The sequence below is a fragment of the Haliotis rubra genome, unplaced genomic scaffold (assembly GCF_003918875.1).
Source record: "Haliotis rubra isolate DU_JTF1 unplaced genomic scaffold, ASM391887v1 Scf206, whole genome shotgun sequence".
Lineage (NCBI taxonomy): Eukaryota > Metazoa > Mollusca > Gastropoda > Lepetellida > Haliotidae > Haliotis > Haliotis rubra.
The window spans coordinates 573179-598996 of NW_025766070.1; the positions used below are offsets into that span (position 1 = coordinate 573179).

A 25818-nucleotide genomic window follows, 5' to 3' on the forward strand; every position below is an offset into this window, starting at 1 on the left:
AATTCTAACCGTGACCTAACCAAAGGTGAAAATGATAGTCTCCAGCATGTCTATGTACTGGTTCATGATAACAATTTTGGTTGGCAGAAATTGAGATGGGAAATAAGAATAAGAAGAAATTAATCTTGAGTCTGACAGTTGGTCAACTTCCTCTTTTATCTGTACACAGTCAGAGATGTAACTTTTACACAAGACAGCCTGGTTCCCTCTGCGGTACTAAGTGAAGCGCTTGACCCTACGTAATTCAATTGCCATTACAAGTGTCCTCAATAAAATATACGTATCCATCTACGTTCTCTCAATAATGTAAGCAGAGATGTCAACCTTCATATAAGCTTTGGTGGAATCACTTAAGTAAGAAAGAGCAATTTCATGTGAAAAAAGTTAATGATTTAAATAAGGTGTTAAATAAATGTCGACATTTTTGTCAGGTGTAGGCATAAATGAAACATGGTCCAACCACCACACATTCACAAAATTCATAATTTGACACAAATTAACTGGGGTTTTTTTAACAGACAATGTAGTTTTTAAAGTTTTGCACAAATATTTGTATACATGCATTTACTTCCTTGCCTGAACTCACAAAAAGGAAATGAGCTTGTGTTTTTTAACATAACCTTTTGAGATTCATCTGTATCAGATGAGTCACAGATATCTAAACACTACATGAATTGAAAACATAGCTCTCATCATAACAATTTGCTGTCAGTGATATTTTATGCATGTGCAATGAATAATTTGTGAGGAAAATAAAGAAAATAACTGTTAATTGGTGGAGGACGTATAATTTTAGAGTCAAAACCTTAAGTAAAAATCTTAGTTCCTGCCATCTCTGTGTAATTCTATTAAGATAAAAATAGAGTGAGTCAGTTTAGTTTTACGCTGCAATATTCCAGCTATATGGTGGCGGTCTGTAAATAATCAAGTCTGGACCAGGCAATCCAGTGATCAACAGCATGGGCATCGTTTTACAAAAAATGGGATACAATAACATGTGTCAACCAAGTCAGTGAGTCTGACCACCCAATACTGTTAGTCGCCTCTTATGACAAGCATGGGTAGCTGAAAACAAATTCTAACCTGGATCTTCACAGATAAGATGAAAATGACTTGTCAGAGCAGCCATGACAGCTGACTGACAATGTACTTGGCATCTGGCATGTCTATTGTCAGTTGAATACATGTTTTAACAATCCCTTGAGTAAGCATTGCAAGTGAGAGAATGCTGTTTTGAAATTACAGCCATATTTTGCAGCCTGTAAATAACTGAATCTGTGCCAGACTTGAGGTTACCAAGTCATGAGCAATGACCACAGTGTTCACTGCATCAGGGTGTTATGACATCCCTCAGCAAGGTCATTCAATAACAGCTTCAACAACATGTATTACAAATATGGGGACCTAATCTCAATAAATCAATCTGCAAACGAAAAACATAATCAAGAGTTTTTGAAGACCCCAGAAGTGGGACAGTGGGGGACCACAGGATCCTTCGAAGACTGCCTTTGATCTCCTACTTCTGATCGATTTTGAAACCATTAAAACTCCACCTTTCTTGCAGCCATGCAGGATGTGTCTATGGAATGCACTGTTTACTCTAGTTGGGTAGAATTCAAGAATGAGACCAAAAACATGATTAAAAATACTTGGCCTTGTTAACTGAATGTTATTTTGACCATTTAGAATGTACAGCATTGTGCAGCAGTGCCTCATTTATTGATCACAGTAAATGGCCGACATACAAAGAAAACTTCACAACCTGAACTTTAAAGTCAAGAGCAAACTGGAGTGAGTGAGTGAGTGAGAGTAAGTGAGTGAGAGTGAATGAGTGAGTGAGAGTGAATGAGCAAGCAAGTATTTAGCAATATTTACACCTCTTGTAGCAATATTCCAGCAATTTCAAGGCAGGGTACACCGGAAATAGGCGTCACACACTGTACCTATGTGGGGAATTGAACCCCGGGCCTTCGGTGTGACAAGCAACGCCATGTTTTGCATGTATGATAAGCAAATATAATACCCACTGAAAACTGCTGCAATTCATATCCGTACCATTTGATCTACCGCATGATTTCAAGCGTTAATCATTCTGCAGTTGCACATCTTCACACCTTATCATGCAATTGAAAACTGTTTATGTCAACAGCATAAACAGTTTTCTGGATTTATGAATTGTCTTAATTGCATTATCATTAGTCCATGACTCTATTGCAAGAATTATTCAGCTGTTGTAAGCTAAGCATGGTAAGCACATTATCACAGAGATTGAGACGATGATGAATGAGACTTCATACTATGATCATTCACTTACAACTTTCCCTGGTCGAGCCCACGTGTACACAAGTCCTTCTTGACATGCTGTAACTATGCACTCCTCTCGAAACACCAGAGATGTTAAACGTTCATGTGCCACTTTCTTACAAATTAGAGGTTCCAGAATGGGAACTTCATCTAACCTAGGACAGGAAGCTGTCCCCAAAAGTTTTAACGACTCATCTATAGGCCTCACATGGTTAGACTTAAGTAGATTGACTTTCTCAGTGTTCCGACTCGCTAGACTAAAGTTCCTTTTGTGTTCCTTCTTTTCCTGACTCTCCTTCCGATCTGCTACTGAGAGAGTTGCAAATTTACTGCTGGCATTCATGACAGCATTTTGTATATGGTGAGCATTGCCATCCATTGCTGACACATCATTTGCAATGGAGTTGGGCTTTTGAGAGTTTGGTAGACTGTTGCAGCGGGGAAGAGAAGAGGCAGCATTTGCCGATGCCACAACGCTAGTCCAAGACCGTCCATACGGCTGCCTGACAATGTCCTCCGTCAAGTCCCACAAACACAGCATAGTATCCTGACCTACAGAACCGAATCTGTAGGATGTGAATGTCACATTTTTACCTTCCGTGGAATTACTTTTGGAACTGACATGAGAGCCATTAGACTGAGGTAAATCGGAAGTCGAATCTTTTGACCCGGTATGATTGGCTTTTGAATGACTACAGTCTTCTTGCTCTTCCATGTAATCACAGTCTTCTTCATCACACACAATTGACGTGAACATGTCAAAGGCCACAACATTCACCCAAGACTTATGACCTTGACCACGGCATACGACTCTTTTCTCTTGAAAAGACCACACTGTCACCAAGTCATCCTCTCCCCCAGTGACGAGATACCTCCCGTCCGGTGACCAACACACACACAGAAGTCCTCCAAAGAAACTCTTCATCGTGCCATGAAGTTCCATAGAGTTATAGTTGAACACGCGGAGGTAGCCATCTTGACTAACAATTGCGATGTACCGTGAACACGGAGAAAATGCAAACTCATTAATAGCTCCTTGCCCCACTATCCACCGATACATGGGGTTGCGAGTAGTCTTTGTTTTACATGTGTATACAGAGAAGCCCTCGCCCTGCTTAAAGAGCTGGTAGTGTGGAGGTGTTGGCCCACATGGTAAGTCCTCATTATACACATACATCTGACCACTGCCATGAGACACCAGGAACTGGTTGGGTGATCCAGGGATCCACTTGATACAAGTCACCTTGGTCTTGTCTATTAACCTCTGAAACAGTAACAGTAATTGTTTAACAGAGGAGTTCATTAAAATCAAACTCAAGCAAAAATGTTCAACAATATACAGGTGATGGCTTCAGGGATGCATCTAGGTATCCTCTAAAGCCAGTGTTTGACTCAAAGTCCCCAGCAAATGCTGGTAAGAATTCCCAATTAGAATCAAAGAAGTACAATTTTAAGTTATCACAAATGAAACCTTAATATTTTATTGATTTTCATGCATTCTGACACAACACTTTTGACACTCTCAATTTCTGACAAAACAAAAACCTGAGTGTAACTATACAAGCACAAGCATGTTCAGGCGATGCGGAAAGAAACTATAAACATAAGTAAACACTTTTAAAGCAAAGTTTACACACAGCTGTGATTTTGCATAAGCATTAAACATTCTACATTGTTCGGTGGACTATCAGATGCCTGATAATGCTGGATGACTCATAACTGAAAAAATACCAAGAGCAGGATGTATCCTGATTTCCAAAGTAAAAAAATGCCTTTGTCAAGCAGTCTGGTAAAATAAAAATGAGACCTTGCTCAAATTGTAAGTGAATACAAGTCACTTCTACAAAACCATACCATCAGTTGTTATTACTAGGTAAAATGAAATGGGAAATTAGCCATATTAATCTGAGAATTTAACGAACATCAGACAGACTTTGTGAGGTGAAGGGAGGTGACATGGGATTTAACGTCGTATTTGAGAATATTTCGCTCATACGACGAAGTGCATGTGTGTGTATGTGCGGCTGCTTGTACTTGCCCAGACTTAAGCTGGTTTTATAGTGCTAGCTCACTGAGATACCATGCCGCAGTTAAGCATGAATACCCCACTCAGACACATTATACTGGCTCCAAGCCGACAAGTCCTTCTTGTACCCATTAATGCCGAGCACCAGGCAGGGACCAAGAAGTACCATATTTCAACGTCTTTTGGTATGACGCGACCGGGGATCAAACCTGTGACCTTCCGCTCTCGGGGCAGACGCTCAAACCACTACACCATGGAGGTGGTCTCAGACTTGGGGCTTACAGTCTCTGAACAGGTCTAATATACACTATGTTTGTTTGTTGCTTAACGCAGCACTAAGCAATGTTTCAGCTAAATGACAGTGGTCTGTAATTAATCGGATCTGGACCAGTCAATCCAGTGATCAACAGTATAAGCAACGATCTTCATATGGGTAAATAACATAAGCATCCATATTATTTATATGTAAGCAGAGCTAGCCGTAAAACATAGTTTCGTACTAGGTGTTACCTATGTTAATAATGCTTATGTACACATAATCCACACAAGTTAGATTGACCACTTATTCATGATACACACAAAACTTGTTTCAGTCCAGTATATTCAGTTAAAACAGTTAATATAAGTCCATGTTGCATGAACTACAATCTAGTGAATTGTGTCTGGTGATATTTTTTAACTTGTTGACTGAATCTGTGTGTCACTGATGGAGAAATTACACCAACCTCTTCATTGTACAATTTACTGAGCTCCTTTTTGATTGGATCAATCAGCTGGACTTGCCCAGCTGTGAAGCCAACTAATAGATATACACTCTCAGTAGTGACAAAATGTTGATTGAAATCATGGCATGTAGGCAGGGTCCCCTTGTAGATCCTTTTGTCCAGCGGTTTTGTTAGATCTGCAGCCTGAAAAATATATAATAATATTCATAAAGCAGGGTTCGACACTAAGGCACATCAGAATGACATTGTCTAGTAAACAGCTGGCCGGTCGAATTAGAAACCTGTCTGGCTAGTCTGACTGGTAGTGTAGATATTTAATGAATGCTGTTTCAAATCGATTTGTTATTTTGGTTTTTAAAAATCTTGCACAGTGTCGTCTTTTACAATGAGTACTACAGACACTGTTATCAGGCTTATTTATGTGTTAAAAGACTATAAAATATACTCTTTAATAATAAACATTTTTCAGAAAAATCAAACGTGAGGTGAGGTGAAATTGGGTTTAACGTCGTGCTTGAGAATATTTCGCTCATATGACGACGTGCATGCGTATGTATGTGTATGTGCGGCTGCTTGTACTAACCCAGACTTAAGCTGGTTTTATAGTGCTAGCTCACTGAGATACCATGCCACAGTGAGGCATGAATACCCCACTCAGACACATTATACTGACTCCGAGCCGACCAGTCCTTGTTGTACCCATTAATGCCGAACACCAGGCAGGGACCAACAAGTACCATATTTTAACGTCTTTTGGTATGACGCGGCCGGGGATCGAACCCCCGACCTTCAGCTATCCGGGCGGACGCTCTAACCACTACACCGCGGAGGCGGTCCAGAAAAATCAAAAGTTAAGGTATACAGTATTCATAATGGACAAAAGAAAACAAATATCACATAGTTTTGTGTTTAATACTGCATGTCCTTCCAGTATGCACTATAAACCAGCTGATAACAAAAGTAACCTTGTTTTGTCTTCCAACAGTATGGTTTAGTTGACATTAGGTCAGGTGTAATATATTTTAAGACCCACTTGTCGACTGGTCTAGTAAAAAATGTTAACATCGACCCATGTTTTAAAGAAGTGTTTATGCCAGAACAGATCTTAACAATGTTCACAACTGAGGTTGGTTATGGGATCCGCCTAGACACCCTCTACGATGCCATTTGAATCTTGTGTACCAGATATCTTAAAATTTCAAGACTATGGATATGACATGGTCCCCTTGACTTTCATGCTTCATCATGTTAATTCTGAGCATTGCTATATATGCTTACTCAGTATTCTAAATTAAGCATGAAGTTAAGGGGTCATTCTCACAACCCCATTGAGAAATACAGTGTTTAGAGAAGGCCCAGGCTTAATTTCTAAACCCTCAGTGTGTATCAAATGGTATTAAACTAAACAAAATTTCATAATTTTAAAACCATTTTGATGTTTATGAGAACATTTTATACACATTAGACAATTTTCTATTACATTTAGTTTAATATTCATACTATTCAAAAGCTGAGTTTTTTCATTTACATTAGATGCATAACAATTTGCTGAAAGTTGGGAGCATCGAGATAACCGTGATAAAAGTAAGGTATCATCAGGCCATGTACCGATACAACACAATACACGTAAGTATATAATGGCTAACATGTAAAAATGCATGGAAATGTACTTCCTTTCCTTTCAAAAGTTTAGACTCACTTGTGTAAATATAGCCACTTACTTCAGACAACTGTTCTAAACTAAATTTTGCAAAATATTCCATTGTTTAAAGGTACTGTATACACATGAACTGATGCATTGTAAAACAAATTCGTAACGTTAAGAAGATTATTGTCATGAGTTCAGCAAATAATAAAAATCAGTGAAAACTGGTGAAACTTACACCAAAACAAAACAAAACTTGCACCAAAATGCAGTTGTTCACGTGCACGATATTTGCACATGCTTTTCAGCAATTTGATGCATGATCCTCGTGCAATTCATCTGCATAGGGTTTGTAGTTGGTTTCCCCCCACACACAACATATAGTGACCGTTTTAAGTGAGTCTAAACTTTTGAAAGGAAGTATATTTGTAACGCGCAATTTTCTGTCTGTTCATGGCGTCTCAGATCCTTTTTCAAAAATGAATTCAACTGTACTAAGTACATTTTGGTTGGGCTATAGGTATTTTTAGTGTTCCAACTCAATAATGAACATAAAAAGATCCTAATAATAACTGAAATTATAAAGATTTAAGGAGACCCAAGATATTCACAGTGCATGAGAATGGTTTTATGCCAATTTTAACAATATTCAAGCTGTATTACAGAAGGACTTCACATGTTCTACCTATGTGTGAAGTTAATTCTGTTAATTATCGGCACAAAGTATCTCAACGTGTACCGTTGAACTTGTAACCCTAATTTAGTTACAAACACTGTTGTGTCAATGCCAACATAAATTCTTTCAGTTATTTAAGGTTCAACACAAACAAAAACTAAATGAATAAACAAAGCATGCAAAGGGACCAAGCTTTTACTTCAAGACACCATAATTTCAACATACGTTAGAGTTCGACTAAAAGCTATGACATGTGACACACAGGAAATATTTCATTGCATGAATCCAGTCTGTCAGCATGATTAGTATTCACGAAAATCTTATTTTCCTTCAGTTTCTCTTTCACAGTGGTTATATTATAATGAAGATTTCAAGAGAACTTTAACTGAACATAAATTTTATCCATTGAGCGAAGAAGTTGAAGTGAATAGATGGAATATCCACTCAAAATAGTAGCAGTCTTCAATGACAGCTGATGAACAGCAAAATTACACTTTTTTAAAAGAGTGAAAAAGTGCTCAGTGAACAGCATGCCATAGTACCAAAGTGTAGTTACCAAATTTCTTACAAGCAGCATAAAGTTTACCCCTTTACATTAGAGCTGTGTATCATGGCCTAAGTGGCGAGACGATATATACCGATATCAGTTTAATGAGGCGAGACGATATATCATGAAAGTATTGGCAAGGAACCCGCGAGACGATTATCATCACGATAGAATAGTGGCGATACAATATGTATCCCGATACTTTACAATTTCTAATAACAGAACAGATATGTTAGATAAAATGACTGAAACTTCATTTGTTACCTTGATCTAATATATATATACATTTGAAAGTGAAGTTTCCCTTGGGAAGTTGTGTTTCTACACCAATGCTTTCAAAAACAACTCAATGTAATTTATATCAGAATTCAGAATCACTGAAAAAAACTCTTTAGTCTGCTTTCTAAATTTTATCTTCTCTTTGTTCTCTTTCTTAAAAGAGCTAAGACATCGTTCATAGTTGTTAATAAATGGTGTTATTTGTCAAACAACTAAAACATATCTGCATATTTCAATTACTTGAAGACAAGTATCCTACAGTTCACAACGTCTGAGTTTGTAAAATGTTCACACTCTCTGGCTTATACTTATACACAACTACTTTGTTCATGTAACAAAGATAACAGACACAAACAAATTCCTTTGAAGTTCAATTTGTTTTGACAGAAGAATTTCAAAGAGACTCCTTTCCTATTCCTAATGCAATACTCCTTTAAGCAGTATTTAAGTTGTATCGGGATATATCATCTCTTGTGGCAATACATCGATGTATCATGGACCCTTGCGATATAAATATCCTGATATATTGCCTAAATGTGTTTTGTATCGATGCACTCGTATCGCGTAGTTGACAATGTAAACATTGATATTATCGACAAATCGTTACACCACTACTTCACATACCTTGGATAATATAGTTTACAATGATACAGCAAGGTCACAATACAATATGTATCATGATACATAATTCATGATACAATTCACAATTAGATTAGCATATTTATGTCAATTTATCAAGGAGCATATTGTTGCATGAAATTTCACAATGAACCATTGTATCAGTTCACCACTAGTGAAATATACCTCATTTGTCTAACATGTTTCCCAAAATTCTTTGAAAGTGCTTTGCACTATTTTCAATGAAGGATTTCATCTAAACAATGGTGCATATTTTACATATTTAATAAAGTATGGATTGCTAAAATAACTCAGGAATTGTAAACTATGTGTATAATGATCATGATGATTATTACTTACTGAAAATTAAACAAAATGAACATGTCAGATTAGTCAAATTTGCTTTGTGGTAACTGTAATGCAGATCATGGTCACTATTTTCAAAAGTATAATGAATATTACTTAATATGACAACTTATTCACAAAAATAGTTTTCAAAACTGTAATATCATCACAGTGTAAAGACAAACTACACCTGTGATAAGTTCCAGACCTAGCAAGTTTCATAACTGCCATTTAAACACTCAAATTATGTTCTGTTGATAAACCCATTAATAAAATAGTTGCCATAATTAGATAAAGACAATGCCTCACATTCAAGCCACTAATTACTACATCTGGACCTAGACTGGGCTCCAGACAATATACACAGTCATACGGTAATAATATAAGTAAGATGGAATAGGGCAGTCTTTTTACTTGCAAACCTGTTCTTAAAAAACCTAATTGATACATGTATTTTGCAAACAATATTGAGAAATGACTACACTAGTTCTCTTCAAAATAAGTAGGCCTATCTCCACCACGGCTGTTTAAGCAATCTATAGTGATGATAGGTCCTTTGAAAGAATTTGCAATCACTGAATTGCTTCCGAAATAACAGCAGGTAGATCTTATGCTTCGTATATAAACTGCACCAAATGTCACTTCCTGTTCCGGTTGAAAATATTCACCGTTTCGCAATAAACTGTATAGATAAGATGATTAGCAGACGTAAAATCGACAAAGAAAATGGCATGAGCAATGTATAAAAGTGGTTCCATGTTTATAATAATGTTGCATGAGATGTTACCTCCTCACAAAAGATGGAGGAAGCAGAAATTGAGGTGATTAGTCGTTGGGTGTGACGAACAGAAGCATGAAATATCACGTCATTCCATTCGACACGATTCCATTGAAGCTCATACGTTTGGTTTGCCAAGCGAGAGAATGGCCATGATTAATTACTCGGCAGTTCAGATATGTTGTCAGCTTCAGCAGACGTCAATGATAGGACTCACCTTTCTAACACCCTTGTAAACATAAACGTATAACTCCCTCCCAACATTAAAACAGATCCGATCGGGGGACCCCGACCCATCGTTGACATTCACAAATGACACTTTAACTGGTGTGTTAGTCTGTCCATTGTATGCCACTCGTGAAGGTTTCGAATATTCTGACAATGGCATTAATTTGTAAGTGCCCTCTCTGGTGGCAAAGTGGGTTTTTAACTCATCTCTGCCACCTCCCTCACTCTGTGCCGCCATGTTGGGACAAACTCCTGACACTACTTGCAGGTGCCCGGATATGCCAGTCACAGCGCATGCTCATATAATAGCTTCCTTATTGTTCAAAACAAATACACGTGGTTCTCAATGACTCAGTGACGTTGTGACAGCAACACGTTGACGCATTGCAATAGATGATTTGAGAGAACTATCCCTCATAGACTCGTGAACAATACAGTTAGTCTTTTTTCCTGAACAATGTTTAGGAAATGTCTTTAATAGGGTCATATTGAGTGCACTGTTGTCTCCAAGCGAGGATAGGAAGTCTACGATAGGAAAACAACGTAGGCGGAATATCAAAACGTGAAATCGAGTTTCAGATTGGCCATATGGGCAATATCAAGCCTGTCCCTGTTTGCACGCAGAAGCTGATTGACAGATGATCGACACTAATGACTAACATCTTTTTGCGATATACCTGTGTACTCGGTAAACCCTTGGCTCGGACACATATATGGACTAATATATTGGTAGCCGAGCCGCGATGCGGTCCTATACAGTCAAGACATGACTGTATAGGACCGCATCGCGGCTCTCGGCTAATATATTGGTAGTGCGCGCGCCCTGCGTGTTGTGATTTAAATAATTCATCGCGAGAATCAGGTCCATGGATTTCTATTCCTATATAACCTTTTAAATTTTATGACGTCCATCACTCTTGCAGTAATTACTACTTCACGTATAAAGAGACAACGGCCCTAATTCGCTTAGGCCTAGAATGTAAATACGTGGCTATGCATAGACAATATTTATAGCATGCAGATATATACAACCAGGGAGACTCTATAAGGAGTTGTAGAGTATCCCTGATACAACTGAGATCCCAATCTTGAAGACTGACATAATAACATACAATGATTGTAGGATGTTGTTGTGACGTGACTGAGAGCAGCACGGAGGTGAGGGTCACCTCTTAGAGCAAAGCCTTTACACAGATATTGCTGTCATGCTACTATGACAGGGTGAGTGAGTATGGTTTTACGCCGCTTTTAGCAATATTCCAGCAATATCACGGCGGTGGTACAACAGAAATGGGCTTCACACGGTGACGAGCGGACGCTTAACCACTAGGCTATGTCCACAGCTTGAGCCTTCGAGAAGAGAAGGAAGCCCGTTCAAATCGTTTTTGTTTTCCACACTGCCGACTGGTACGGTCATAAACAGTCAGGGTGGCATATATTCCTTGAAACATGTCTACATTACACTGGGCCAAGGACTCTGCTTCTGTAGTTGGTCTCTCCAACTCAGATCTCAGGGCAAACCGTTTAGTTTATGTAATACTATTTACATGACTACTAAAATAAATAAATTTTTAGTCTGTCATACAGACCTTGAAACAAATATACCCAATGCAGCCCATGCAAGTCTTGAATGTGTGGCAAGTCAAGATTACCGCAGTTTCAGTTTCTGAAAATGAAGACAGTCTCTGGGCTCCTTTCTATTGTATTTATAGTTATAATTTAAAACTTTTATTTTCTGTAAAATGTGTTCATTTCAGAGACTAGCTGTTAGTATATATGAATACATAACTACATTGTCTCAGTTTGTCTCTCTGTTGGTCGTAAGATGCGACAAAATAGATCAGTATTCAGCCTCGGTGACTGCATTTCATGCCCTAGTACCCCTACGACGGGGATCTTTGCTCATGATATCAATCACTAGAATCGATTGTTTACCCAGGAGAAGTGAGGATGTGGACACTGATACAAATCCTGAAACAAGAAACATATGAAACGGGGATTTTTTATATTTTTTTTTTGCAAATATATTTCTTCCGTTTCCTAAATCAAGTGATTCTCAAGGCTTCTATCTGTAATTAAGTATTTAAACATATTTTCAGTTCAGAGACTACGACAGATGTAATCTGGGGACCATTTGAGAGCTAAATGTCTGTAACACGTTCAACTGGCAAGTATTTTAACAAAATATGATTCGGTTCAGGAGATATTCATTTCCTATCACGTTTGTGTGTCATTTCTTGTTACAGGGCCTTAAGTGTTATGTAAGTGTTGTGCACACGACTACCCGACCTATATACATGTATGTACATTACTGACGCTCAACGAAAACGCCTAATCTGTTTACACACTCGAAATATCCATTCAAACCCGCAAGACGAAATTGTTGTTTTTGAATATCCCATTCCCAAATACTCAGAAAAACTTAATTTCTTTTTCCTTTTCTCTTTTTTGTGTGTGGCTAATTTGTCATTATGACACAGTTGAATGTGCACTAGTAAAAGACGTACATATATACCTGCATTCTTTTGAATTTATTCAAGCAAAGAGTCTTTGTTTTCTCTTATATATTTGTCCTGTTCAGAAGGGCCTATCAAGACTTCCAAGCGAGGCATTGTGTAATAGGACCTTAAATTATTAACACCCACATAAATTTTCCCTTGAATTTTTGCAATGTCAGCAAATCACAATACACGTATAACACACGTGGGTGGGTTGGTTGGTTCTATGAGACTGTAGAAGCGTTTTGTCCTGCTTATGTATATGTGGCCACTGAGAAGGTTTGACAACAGAGGCACGTTGCTTTAAACGTCTGTCATACAACACACGGCGTTAACCTTTCAAACAGCCGCTTTATATTAAACTACCTCGCGTATCTGCTACGACGCATGTTGTGAATCATAACCTACATATGCTGCATACATATGACCCCGTCGAGAAGAAGAAAATATTTCAATACATGCGTAGCCATTGTGAATATTGTTTGCACTGAAACCGTTAGTCCACACCCTGTTGTTACGGAAACACCGTCATCCAAGAGCATTTTTAAAACCTTACTAATTTTTTTTTGGCAATGAAGAGGCCTTTGCGTTCTATTTATACCAACGAGTTAATCCGGTCTTCTGTTAATCATGGCGAGTTCACAGGGAACGGTTCGGTCTTGATTAATACTGCCAATATTGATCATACAAATCTATATAAGGGAATGAAAATGAAATAACGACATCGGTGAGTGAATGTTGTTTTATACCACTTTTAGAAATATTTCACCAATATCACAGGGGGGGGGGGGGCACCAAAAACAGGCTTTTCACATGGTACCCGATTGGGGAATCGAACCTGGGTCTTCAGTGTGAGGAGAGAGCGCTGTAACAACTGGGCTACGCCACAGCCCCAATAACGACGAGGATATGGACATGGAACGCAATAAGAGAAACTATCGATATTTTGAAAGGAAGCATGAAACTTGACAGAGCGTACACTGTACGTTAAGAAATATATACACAAGGGTCACACATACACAGACACTGCATCACATGCATAACGCTGAAATGGAATTCACAGTAAGCGCATCTGTGGACATAGATTGGATGGTACTTTATTGCATGAGTGAGCTGCCTCCATTTTGTCATGATGGCATTTAACGTAAACATAAACAGTAAGACACAAGTCAACAAAATCAATACCTTGAAACAATGTTGCCCAAACAATTTATTTTTTTCCAGTCTGTACTCACTCCTGGATCCCAGACGTGATCTACTTGTCTGTTTCACAGTCACTGAACCCAATATTTTTCCTACTGCCCAGTCTTTCCTGCAATGCTAAAGCCCTAACTGAAGCAAGATATATTTCCAAGGTTCAAGTTCTGGATCTCAAATCTCACTTGGGCTCCTTTTCAACGCACAAATTAAGGTATTGTTTGTTAATATAAACACCATATATAATCAGAGACAGCGTTAGTCTGGGATCTGCGAATGGTGGACTCTTTCTCTTCACACAAGAAAAGATATCAATCGGTGCACACCAGACAGTCTTTTTGAGATGTCCTTAGATTACCACATTAATGTTTTGCGTGCAGGCGGCTATAGAATGTGGACCAGGACAATATCACTGACAACCAGTTGCGTTAATTTGTGTAATGAAACAACATCGATTCGGCATCGGCAGATTTTACTGGGGCGTCTGTCATTATTCTCAGATCCTGCTGATTTAGCAAAACACGGCTGATGATTTACAGCTACAGTGAACTGTAATATTTTAAATGCAAGTTTCCACGATTACAATAATCAAATGTTATATTGTCTGTGTATTGGCAATTCCCATTTTGAAAATGCATTTTTCGTTTACAACACTGCTTTTGTAATGAACTTAGCGTCCAGAGTCGGTGTCATGTTTTAACATACCCATTGGTGATGCCATATTTGAAAGAGTCTATTTTATATTATTCGCAATCAATATATTTGATAAATGACGATGACTAATACGTTTGACCGTTTTGTAAAAAAGAGGTGAGGTGAAATTGGGTTTAACGCCGTGCTTGAGAATATTTCGCTCATATGACGATGTGCATGCGTGTGTATGTGCGGCTGCTTGTACTAGCCCAGACTTAAGCTGGTTTTATAGTGCTAGCCCACTGAGATACCATGCCGCAGTGAAGCATGAAAACCCCACTCAGACACATTATACTGACTCCGAGCCGACCAGACCTTGTTGTACCCATTAATGCCGAGCGCCAGGCAGGGACCAACAAGTACCATATTTTAACGTCTTTTGGTATGAGGTGGCCGGGGATCGAACCCGCGATCTTCCGCTCTCCAGGCGGACGCTCAAACCACTACACCACGGAGGCGGTCTGTAAACAAAAAAAAATTAAAGAAAATTAGGTAATCAATTCTATTTCATTTTGTGTTTTGTTTGAAATCTGTAATTCAAATGTAGCCTATTGTGAGTCAAATTTAAAGCTCTAACATATTCTTTCCATTTATTTGTGTGAGCCAGTTCAAAAGTAAGGAACTTTCGTTGGTCATGTGTTTTTGATATTGATATACGAATTGCATTGTATTTGACCCGTCAAGGTCCGGATTAGAATTAATTTTCAGCAACCCATATGCTTGGCGTAAGAGGTGACTAACGGAATCGGGTGGTCAGACTCGTTGACACGTCATCGTATCCCAATTTCGTAGATCGATGTTCATGCTGTTGATCACTGGATTGTCTGGTCCAGGCTCGATTATTTACAGACCGCTGATATAAATCTGGAACATTGCTGAGTGCGGAGTTACAACAACAAACAAAAATATCATTGTATTTGTATGGTGGTCTTACAGAAAACAAGAAAGTCGAAACGTAGTAATACTTCGTTAATTTACATGTTTTCAATGGACCTGGATAATAAACTAGAACCTAACTTTGTCTCTAACATGGCTTGTAAAAATGTGGGTTTTTTTCTGAAACTGTCATAAAAACTCTTTTAGATTAAGAACCAATATAAGGAGTAGTGCGCTCTGATTGTAATGTTATTGGCACTTATTATGGGTTTTATATCAACGCACTTAAAAAAATAATGATGACTTGTGTTCATCTTAAATATGTCCCCAATTTGTTCACAAATGAACATGTGAACTTGATGCATATGTTTTAAAGTATTTATATATTTTAAACTATGTTTCACTTTTCGTTCAGTGACATATTGGCTGTTCAGATGCAGTTATATTAAAATTTAAACTGAGATATGTTACATCTTAAGTGATAGGTTTGACTTAATTTGCTTTTTCAGATCTGTGGTGTGACATAATTTTTAGGTGACAATCGGCCTAACAACTGAACGACCTTCACCTGCCACGTTCCATAACTGTGGCATTATGGGAAAGCAATATGGCGACAGATTGTGACTTCCGATGCATATTTCATCGATACACCGGTATATAGAAGGCGACAGACGCCTTACAGATTGTTATAGAGTTGTTGATGTAATATTTTTGTCAAGCAAAGACGATGTCCACAAAGCATGAAGTACAAAAGGCACAAGTTTCTTGGAAGAAATGTGTTTTCTGTCGTGAAGCGATTGTTTTCAAATCACCCCGAGAATTTTGTCAACACCTTCGTGATTTCCACTGCTCTAAAGAGGGAGGATCATATGTGTGTCGTTACGGAATGAATGGCGTGTGTCCTTCGCTTCCTTTGGAGGGTGTAAGTGACAGAGACTATGAGGATCACGTCGCCAGAGATCATGTTTATAGTGGGGACACAGGTAATGTCAGCTGATCATGACAAGTGACGAGTTGAACTAGTTGAAGTGTCAGTCACATTATAAATAAGTTTATTATTTCATGTAATCTAATAGTCGTTCTAAACCAGTTTGATTTAGACTTAATTATCACAAAAAATCCATTTATGATTTATCTGTTTTGACTTTCATGACAGGCACTGTAAAAGATACAAAACGAAAAGAATATTTATGAAATATATAATCTGCTTATAGACCTAGTTGTTCTTGTCATAATTGCAATTCGCAGTAGAATAAGATGATATGGGTAGCATCTTCTAAAGATATCACTGAAGCAGTTCTCATAATAGTTAAGTGACTAAGATTGAAACGTGATATCTAGTTATCAATGTTTACATGTTAGTTTAGGTTAACAAAATTGATTTAGCTAAGTTGAAGCCACAAATAGGACAACTCATTTTCTAATTTTCTAATTAAGCAGTAACCAATTACATAGACAAAGACTTTGTACTGTCTGTGCATAAATAGGAACAGATCATATATCATGCATGTGGCACAAGTTATTATCAGCAAGTTATTTCAGTATGAACTTATTATTTTCAGGATTTGAGCTATTGCAGAGGTTTGGATATTTGGAAATTGAAATAAAGGGCCCAATAGTCTTTATTCTTTAACAGTAGGGTAATTTATCATGGTTATTGCAAGGATATCTTCACAAACATCACAGATCACACACAAGCTTCATTTATAATACTGCCATGCCATGTTTATGTGTAGCTATCCATGTTAACTATGTTAAGTTATGTGACAGACAAGGAAGAAGAGTTAGTGTTGAAATACACTCTTTTAGTCTATCACTATCATGTTTTCTTCCCAAAAGGCATTTTCACACAAACTTCAAATATTGTAGAAACATCTGCAATTTGTAACCAAGCAAATATTTATATTAATTAGGTTTATTAGTTTAATTATTTAGTACTTCTCTATAAATATGCACTTCCATGACAATCTCACAAAATGAAACTTTGCAAAACCCATGGGAAGTACTGCCGTACAATCTGTGAGATATGTTGCACATTTTAAAAAGTTCTGTTTGTCAATTTTCACTTTTTGAATCAAGAACAAAATATGTTTGGGAGCCTAGTCCATATGGGCAAAGAAATTTACTTTGTGACTGTAATATTGACTTCTCATCAGTCATTTCATTGGTCGCTAATAGTTTGTGAAAGGTTTATCAGACACAACCTGTACAGGGATGTCCTCAGATCTTTGTTTTGCAGCAGAGACATAAGATCTCGATTTAATGAAATTGGTTGCCATGGTGATGCAGATGCCAAATCACCTATTTCCAAGATAATGTTATTGAAACCTCTGATTAATCAGTATCACTTCCTTTCCAAATTGATAGCAGAATGTCAGTAGAGTATCATTTAATCATGCAGTCAAGCATAATTGGTGAAATTTATTCCATCAATAATTCTAATTCTGCCTGTTTGACAAATGTTTCACTAACTTCACCAGAGACCATATAATATTATATGGTTTCTGCTTACACTGAACATGCTTACAGGTACACGTGGTGAAGTGGTATCTTTAATTAGTAATCATTGTGGGTGGGGAATCACTTTACAACTACAGGCCATATATAGAGATGATTAACCGAGTTTGTTTCCTTATAATTAATATCATATATTAGGAATAAATGCGAGCCTTTGGCAAGCATAATACATAATTTATATTCCTAATATATGATATTATTGATACGGAAACCACAAGGTTAATAATCTCTTTATCATATAATGTCATTCTTAAAATTAGTCTAAAAAATAAAGCAACTCATACATGAATTTATTTGAAGAGAATTGAGCAGTCGCGTAAGAATACTTAGCGGTACACCAAGGTGAAGGTCATTCTTGATGGCGGCATATGGTTGTGACTAGTCGCTAATACAGTGCAAACATAACTCATGCTTAAAATAAGATCTGTCTGTCTTAAAAAGAACAACAAAATCGGGCACGGTTTTCTTAGCTATGTTTCTATTTTCATTGCGGGTAATCACCTCATCAATATAGGTTTCCGATACCTGACGGAAACGATTCGTCGTCTAAATTATGATCGATAGATTGAAATTCTTGGTTTGGACCTTTCTTACACGATTGCCTTCCAGTGGTGCCTCATAATCCATACCTTCAATTTGAACGAAGTTCTCCGTTTCATGTTTTCCAAAGTCAATCACCACAGTAACGACTCCAGAACCTCTGTCATCAATTCTTACAGAATCACCAATTTTGAGAATGGGGGCAGCCATGTTTGTTTACAAACAATGTAAACTCGCGACAACGTCATCAATGAAATGTTAACGTTGTAGGATTCACATGGCGTGTATGGAGTTTTGTGGTAGTAGTTCGTGGATAGATGTAATTTGCATAGTTATCAGATATGGATACCAAGTTTATCAGATTGCTTAATTGCACAGATAACACCCTCCATTAGATGATAAATGATATTTACATCAACACGTATACATGGCAACATGATTTAAAACAGTTGTAGGTTACATAGCATGCATGACTTGGATTGTGGCATTACTTATTACTGATTGTTTGATATACATTCTACAAGTTCATGAGTAAAGAATGGTGATAACAGTGTAATAGTCTACAATGAAACATTTCTTTATGCACTAAGCAAGAATCTGTTATTGTCCCCCCATCGCACCGCAGAACAGGGGACTATGTATTCCTGATTCTCGTTAATGCGATATCTCATGAACTCTTGTACCCAATATCTTGAAATTTGGTGACAGCCTACATTGGGGGATTACCCAGACACCAGTCGATTTGACCACTTTTCGAACTTATGTAAACGCAATATCTCATAAAACGTTGCACCCAATGTCTTCAATTATTTCGGCAGCCTACATTGGGTGATTACACAAACACCAGTCATTTTAAGCTAACCTTGACCTTATTTGTGTTAGGGGCCATTGCCATGTTAGTGGCAAACACTTGTTCATAAAGTGATATGCTTCATTATTTGCTTATACTGTCCCTTTTGGGAAGCTGAGGTAGAATAGGTCTGAGCTGTCAATACTGTATTGTAAGGATAGTTGGATTGGGTAGTAAGGCTCTGCAACTTGTTGATTTCATGACATTGTATCCTGATGAAGTGGACTGATGCTCATGACATCAAGCACTGGGTTGTCGGGACCAGACCTGGTTATATACAGGCGTCCTCATACAGTTTGAATAGTGCAGTGTTGAGTCAGTGAGTGAGTGTAGTTTTATGCGGCACTCGGCGGTCTGTAAATAATCGAGTCTGGACCAGACAATCCAGTGATCAACAGCATGAACATCAATCTACGCAATTTGGATACAATGACATGTCAATCAAGTCAGCGAGCCTGACCACCCATATATGCACATCATCATTACAGTCCGTTTGGCTCAAAAGCGGACTGATGAATTGCAATCTAACTCGAAAACTAATAAACATAACATACTCAATGAAACGCTGATCATAATCAAAACATCATACCAACTCTGTGAGGTTTTTGCAGAATTTTTGTCCTAAAAATAATAAAGTTGTTTAAGAAACTATCATTAAGATATTGACACAGTTCACTATTTGTTACGAGGGAGGAGTGCAGAGAAAGGGACAGCCTGGTGTTCGAGAAGCACGTTCACAGACAAAGTTATTTATTCATTAACCTGTGCTGTGCCGTTTCCATCCGTTCTCGAACACCTGGCTGTCCCTTTCTCTGCACTCCTCCCTCGTAACAAATAGTGAACTGTGTCAATATTTTAATGATAGTTTCTTAAACAAGTTTTTGGGTGGAGTCCGGAAAATTTTCAAATATAAGAAAGCTGTTGGGTATTAGTAAATGATAAACGTGTACTATTTATATTTATGTGCCAATTTTGTACTATGATAAAATTTGCAATTCATCGGTCCGTTTCTGACTCAAACGGACTGTAGCTTCTGTTTATGTTATGATATCTAACAAAAAAATCATTATGACAGCATCATTGATTTGTTTGAAGGACACACATACATGATGTAGATAATGGTGCTGATGATGTAGAATAATGGGGAAGCAAACTATCAAGAGGACATCATGTTGCATATATTTCTGACCAATACATTAATGGTAAATATTTAATGTGTAAAATTACCTGCAAAGCAATAAACTTATTTTTAGTTTATTGTTTCAAAAGCTGGTAGGAACAACAGCTGTGGTAGCTACAGGCACAATGATTCACAGCAGGCCGTTGTTATAGATGAGAATATTGTAATGTTATGTCTATTAGTTGCATATGACACTGTTGAGTCATGCTGAGACTCGGTCAAGTTTATATATAGTTTTCATACTTCACAATTCTTCTTCAGAAACAAAAATAAATTAAATAGAATACTATCCCATTAATTCATGATTAGAAGTTATGAAACAAGTGAGTAGATTCCTGAAAATGGAAAGGCTTTGTTTGTATATTGGTTGTATTTGCGTACACATCTTGTGCTTTAAAGTTCACTGAATCAAACTATCAAAGGCATTTGTAATACAAATAATGATCATCTTCCAAATTTGTGTATGTATATACCCAGTTTATAATATATATCAGTAAATATATTATCATTTTCTCACATCGAATATCTGTGTTTTAAAATTAAATAATGGCTTTTTGTTTAAGCTATTAATAACATTGAGTGTACACGACAGAATGAATATTCAGTTTCAACAGGAAGTACATACATTGTGCAAGTTCACCCATTTCACACTGCATGTTAGGAAGGAAGTTTGATTTTGGTGATGTCATGTTGTCAAGTGAAGCTCAGACAATTGCCGTTTAAATTTCAAAATAATTATTTTATCTAATTCCTGACATGATTCCCAGAGATCTTTCCATTGTGAGAAATGCCACACTAAAAATAGGCCCTTTTTTTCAGATATCAAATATATTGTATCTGAAATGTCACCCTCAGTTATGAAATACACAATCCCATTAAGAACCGCTTGTTGGTTAGTATTGGCCATGGTTCGAATCCCGGTGGAGACACCAAAATTTGTGTGGGTACTCACAAAAAAATGAATGTGGGACCTATTGAAAAGTACAATTCCGTCACCTAATAATGTTGCCAGAGAGCAGCATTGTGTGTTGGATTCACAGTTACAAACCTCAGTCACACAAAAAAAATAACAAAGTCAAACATAGTCAGGTGAAGAGAGACCATTTTATTTGCATCCATTGTACATGTTGTAGAAAACCATATATAGAAAGCACAAAGAGGGTAGAAACATTCATGATCCAAGGTTTGGCTCCTCTGTCAGACTGTCTGAAATGAACCCATGAAGATCCGGGTTAGATTTTGTCTTCTCCTTACCACACTTGTCCTAAGAGGTGATTAACAGGATCAGGGGGCCTCTTGATGACTTTGCTGATGCATTTAATTGTATCCCAATTGCATTGAACAATACTCATGATGTCAGTCACTGAATTGTTTGGTCCAGACTCGGGTATTTACAGATCTCAGTCATAGCTGTAAAATTGCTGAGTGCTGCTTGAAACATCAAACAAACATATTTTAATGAAGAATTCAGTTCTTCACCAGAGAGATTATACATATATGAATTCAACCTTTTCTCTTTGCCAGCCATTGAATAAATGAGATACATAATTGATTGATGCATGACAATGCGTACAAAGTTCCTATGCATATGTTCTCAGTGTGTGCAGGCAATGGATGAATGCACCCCTTGATATAGATATAAATGCTACACCATGTGTAGCTGGAGGCTTGCTTTGTTAGCATTTTAAAACAAGTATGATTTTAATAAACTGCTTTCACACCCGATCTATTCAGTTGATGTTATTCAGACCACAGCATGTAATATGTCATTTGTGTTAGTGACAGTGACAATTTATCATTCAGTTATTAAATATATGGGATATTTATTGATGTATGTAGATTAAGTGTGAAAAGCATATGATGGGATGTCTCCTATCTAGTAATATGTGTAAATTGATTTTTGAACTATCCAGTATGGTATCTCACTAAATTTGTCTTTCTGCAGTGTTGTAATGTGAAGGGGGCACGGCCTTCTTAGATCCTTAGAAGGTATGCTCTTCTGGTATTTGAATGTAGGGACCCTTAAGATCCTTAGCTATTGAGGCAAGGACTGTCGTTATCACAAGGAACCACTTGACTATTCAATGCTTGATTTTGAATACTGTATAGTTATTTTATAAAGCTACTGTTTTGGGAGACATTTCAGATGGATTATTGTTGTTTGGATGAAGAACTGATGTTAAGATGATGCTGAGAAGAGGTAGTGAGTAACATGTCCAAAATGTCACTTTATTGATGTTTTTCCTGCAGAATCTAGATCATTTTAGTTTATTTGTTAGGCTTATGTATGTGTAGTTGGATATATGTTGGATCTGCAGCAGTCATATGGATTGGGGTTTCAGAAAAGCACAAAGTTGATAGATGTAGAGACACTGACCAATGAATATGTATAACAGTAGCCTTTATTGAATGTTTGATTCTGAATAACAGAAATATCAATATGAATCATAGCTGTGATGTTTACTATTGAACGTTTAAATATCATGTGATTTGATGCAGGTTTTGATTGGCTACAAAGTTAAATATGCTGTTGGAAGATAGAACATTCAACTTTTGTCCAATAAGTTGCATTTATCAATAGGGTTGAAATGGGTAGTAACTGACAGTACTTGAGTACTCACCTTCAACTACTCACGAGTACTTGAGTACTGGAGTACTCGTCCTCGAGACTGTGATGTAGGCGAGGTACTAATTTTAAGCTATTGAGGTGTGTTCTTTTAAAAAGCAATGATCCCATCTTACAACCCAAGTGTTGTTATGTTATGAGTATGTTATATTTGAAGCCTATTGAATAAAAAATAAACAATGGACCTGTCCTTATGTAATCAACACCATGTACTGTGTTGTGATCTATTCTCAAGCTGATTAGTAATTGCATGATCTACTGGTAGGAATAAATGACACAAGTTTAAATACAGCTCCAGACTTTGGAGCTGATTGCTCTGCCATGTTGGGTCCGACACGACTACACGTGGAGTGAGAGGGGAGAAAATTCTTCTTGGACAAGTACTCTACTAGTATTTTACAACTCGAGTAATGCTCCTACCTGCCTCGTACTTGAGTACCCTGGTTACCGTTTCAGCCCTATTTATCAATAGATGGTCTGATTAGCCAGCTCACATGATGTATATGTTTCTACAACAAATTGTATACAGTGGAAGCTGTCAAAACCGGCAGTTGTCCTAAATGAAGCAAGTCTAGATTTCCTCAGGTTCTGAATCTCCCATCTCACTGGGGCTCCTTTTTTATTTAAATGAGTTAATTTGTTACCATCAAAATTATATGTATTCCGACACTAAGTGTTAGTCTAACAACTAGTTGTACTGTTGTTCTTTAGCGAAAACATTTTATTGTTTGTCTGTTTTGGTTTTACCCTCAGTGGAATCCTAGAGATAGTTGTTGTTGTGGGTCTTTTAAAGTGAAATACACACACTTTGGTTGTGAAAATGCTGTCACTAGATAAATTCTTCTATTTACAGGAGCTCGGAATAAAAGTCTATCCAGCCAATCCAGACTCAGTTCCTCCACCACTCCAACCACCACTGAGCCGAGTGTAGTGTCGGACCAGTTTAAATGGACAGTGTACAATGCAGTGGTCAACATGCCTGCTGTTCTCAATAACCCACGACTAGCCAGGAGGGAGACTGATTTCTTTACAAAGACATGGGGACAGGATTTTGAAAAACAATCAATTCTCCCTTCACCGTATATTCCAGAAATAACAGCAGAGCATTTCGAGAAGTATGTTCACAGAACATCTGCCGTAAGTGATCCTGCTTTTCAGTATACAATCATGTTACTCCAATAATCAGTGCTATTATGTTTTGTATGTGTCCAGGGCATTATGTTTCTAGATTAATCAGCAGTATACCATGCTTGTGGGTTTCACTTAGGTAGTAAACATCTTTCCTCCCACTTTATCCTGATACTCTGAAATATAACTGGAATAATGTTCACAGTGGTGTAAACAAAACCACTCACTCACTCACTCACTTACTCACTATCTGTGAGCTTGGTGACAGCTTATGTTTTAGGGTTTAATGAGTGTTGATCAATCCTTTCTTTAGCAGTTAAGGTTCATCATCAGTCATGGTTGGTTTGAAAGAAAGACGTAGTGATGTTTTAAACTTGATACTTTTGATAACAAAAGAATATATATAATCCAGAAAACTAGCAAAGATACACTCTTTTGCAGGGCTCAAATCAAAACTGAACTATATCTATCATATGCGTAAATATTATGTATATTCTTTATGCAAATATACCAATTTTATGATGTTTTGGTCATTCTGCTACGACCCCTGTACATAATTGTATGATTTTTATACCTTAACAGATGACAAGTTTCCCAGATCTGAAGATTCATGCATTTATCTTGATATAAAATGGGATAAACAGTGCCCATGAAAAAAGAAATAAAGTTGAAAAACAACAGAACAGTTTCTTCATCATATCATACTGTATTTTGGATCACACACCATAAACTCCATGTATTAGAGTACAAATGACCTGGTAAAATAATGATGGCATGATCATAATATCTTCACAGTGAATTGGCCCACTTCCAATGTTGGTTGTCTTTCAGTAGCTTGTAGCAATGCATATTACATGAAGCCAATGATGCAGTACTTTCATACAATGGGATGCATGGAAATAACCATGTGAGAATCCTAAATCACAGGGGAATTCTCAGATCCAAAAGGGCGATATAAGTCTCATTGAAAAGGTAGAAGGCAAATCTTCTAATTTTCAACTGAAGATTATCTGGCTGATAGTGAAAGATGTTCACTATTTTATAACATGGAGCTCAAGTACTCATCTAGTCATGGGTATTCATTCTCTATAGACCCGTGAAGATCCGGGGTAGAATAGGTCTTCAGCAACCCATGCTTGCCACAAAGGCGACTATTGCTTGTCATAAAAGGCGACTAACGGGATCGGGTGGTCAGGCTCGCTGACTTGGTTGACACATGTCATCGCTTCCAAATTGCACAGATCGATGCTCATGCTGTTGATCACTGGATTGTCTGGTCCAGACTTGATAATTTACAGACCGCCGTCATAGCTGGAATATTGATGAGTGCCACATAAAACTAAACTCACTCACTCACTCACTCACTCATTCTGTATAACTCATGTAACTTGACAAACCTGTATTTGATCGCAAGGTGTCGTACAATATTCAGTTAGTCAACTGTCACAGGCATCTGGTTATTCAGTCTCTGTAACAGTGGCATCCAAATGGTGGGGTAGCCTAGTGGTTTAAGCGTTCACTCGTCCCACTGAAGAAGGGTTC

The 25818-nt window shown here is 37.5% G+C and overlaps 2 protein-coding genes across 2 annotated transcripts in view; one reads left to right on the forward strand and one right to left on the reverse strand.

Annotated features, from left to right (window-relative positions):
• The window catches only part of LOC124276123 (WD repeat-containing protein 20-like), a 33038-nt gene extending 22604 nt beyond the window's left edge, over positions 1-10434 (reverse strand). Inside the window, exons 1-3 of the mRNA XM_046711789.1 lie at positions 10161-10434; positions 5056-5238; positions 2315-3568 (exon numbers count right to left, since the gene is read on the reverse strand). Of these exons, the coding sequence (XP_046567745.1) occupies positions 2315-3568; positions 5056-5238; positions 10161-10409 (1686 nt within the window). The 5' untranslated portion in view covers positions 10410-10434. The remainder of the gene's footprint in view (positions 1-2314; positions 3569-5055; positions 5239-10160) is intronic.
• A 5605-nt stretch (positions 10435-16039) lies between these two features.
• Positions 16040-25818, forward strand: part of LOC124276124 (vacuolar protein sorting-associated protein 54-like) — a 58433-nt gene continuing 48654 nt past the window's right edge. Inside the window, exons 1-2 of the mRNA XM_046711790.1 lie at positions 16040-16418; positions 24002-24285. Of these exons, the coding sequence (XP_046567746.1) occupies positions 16163-16418; positions 24002-24285 (540 nt within the window). The 5' untranslated portion in view covers positions 16040-16162. The remainder of the gene's footprint in view (positions 16419-24001; positions 24286-25818) is intronic.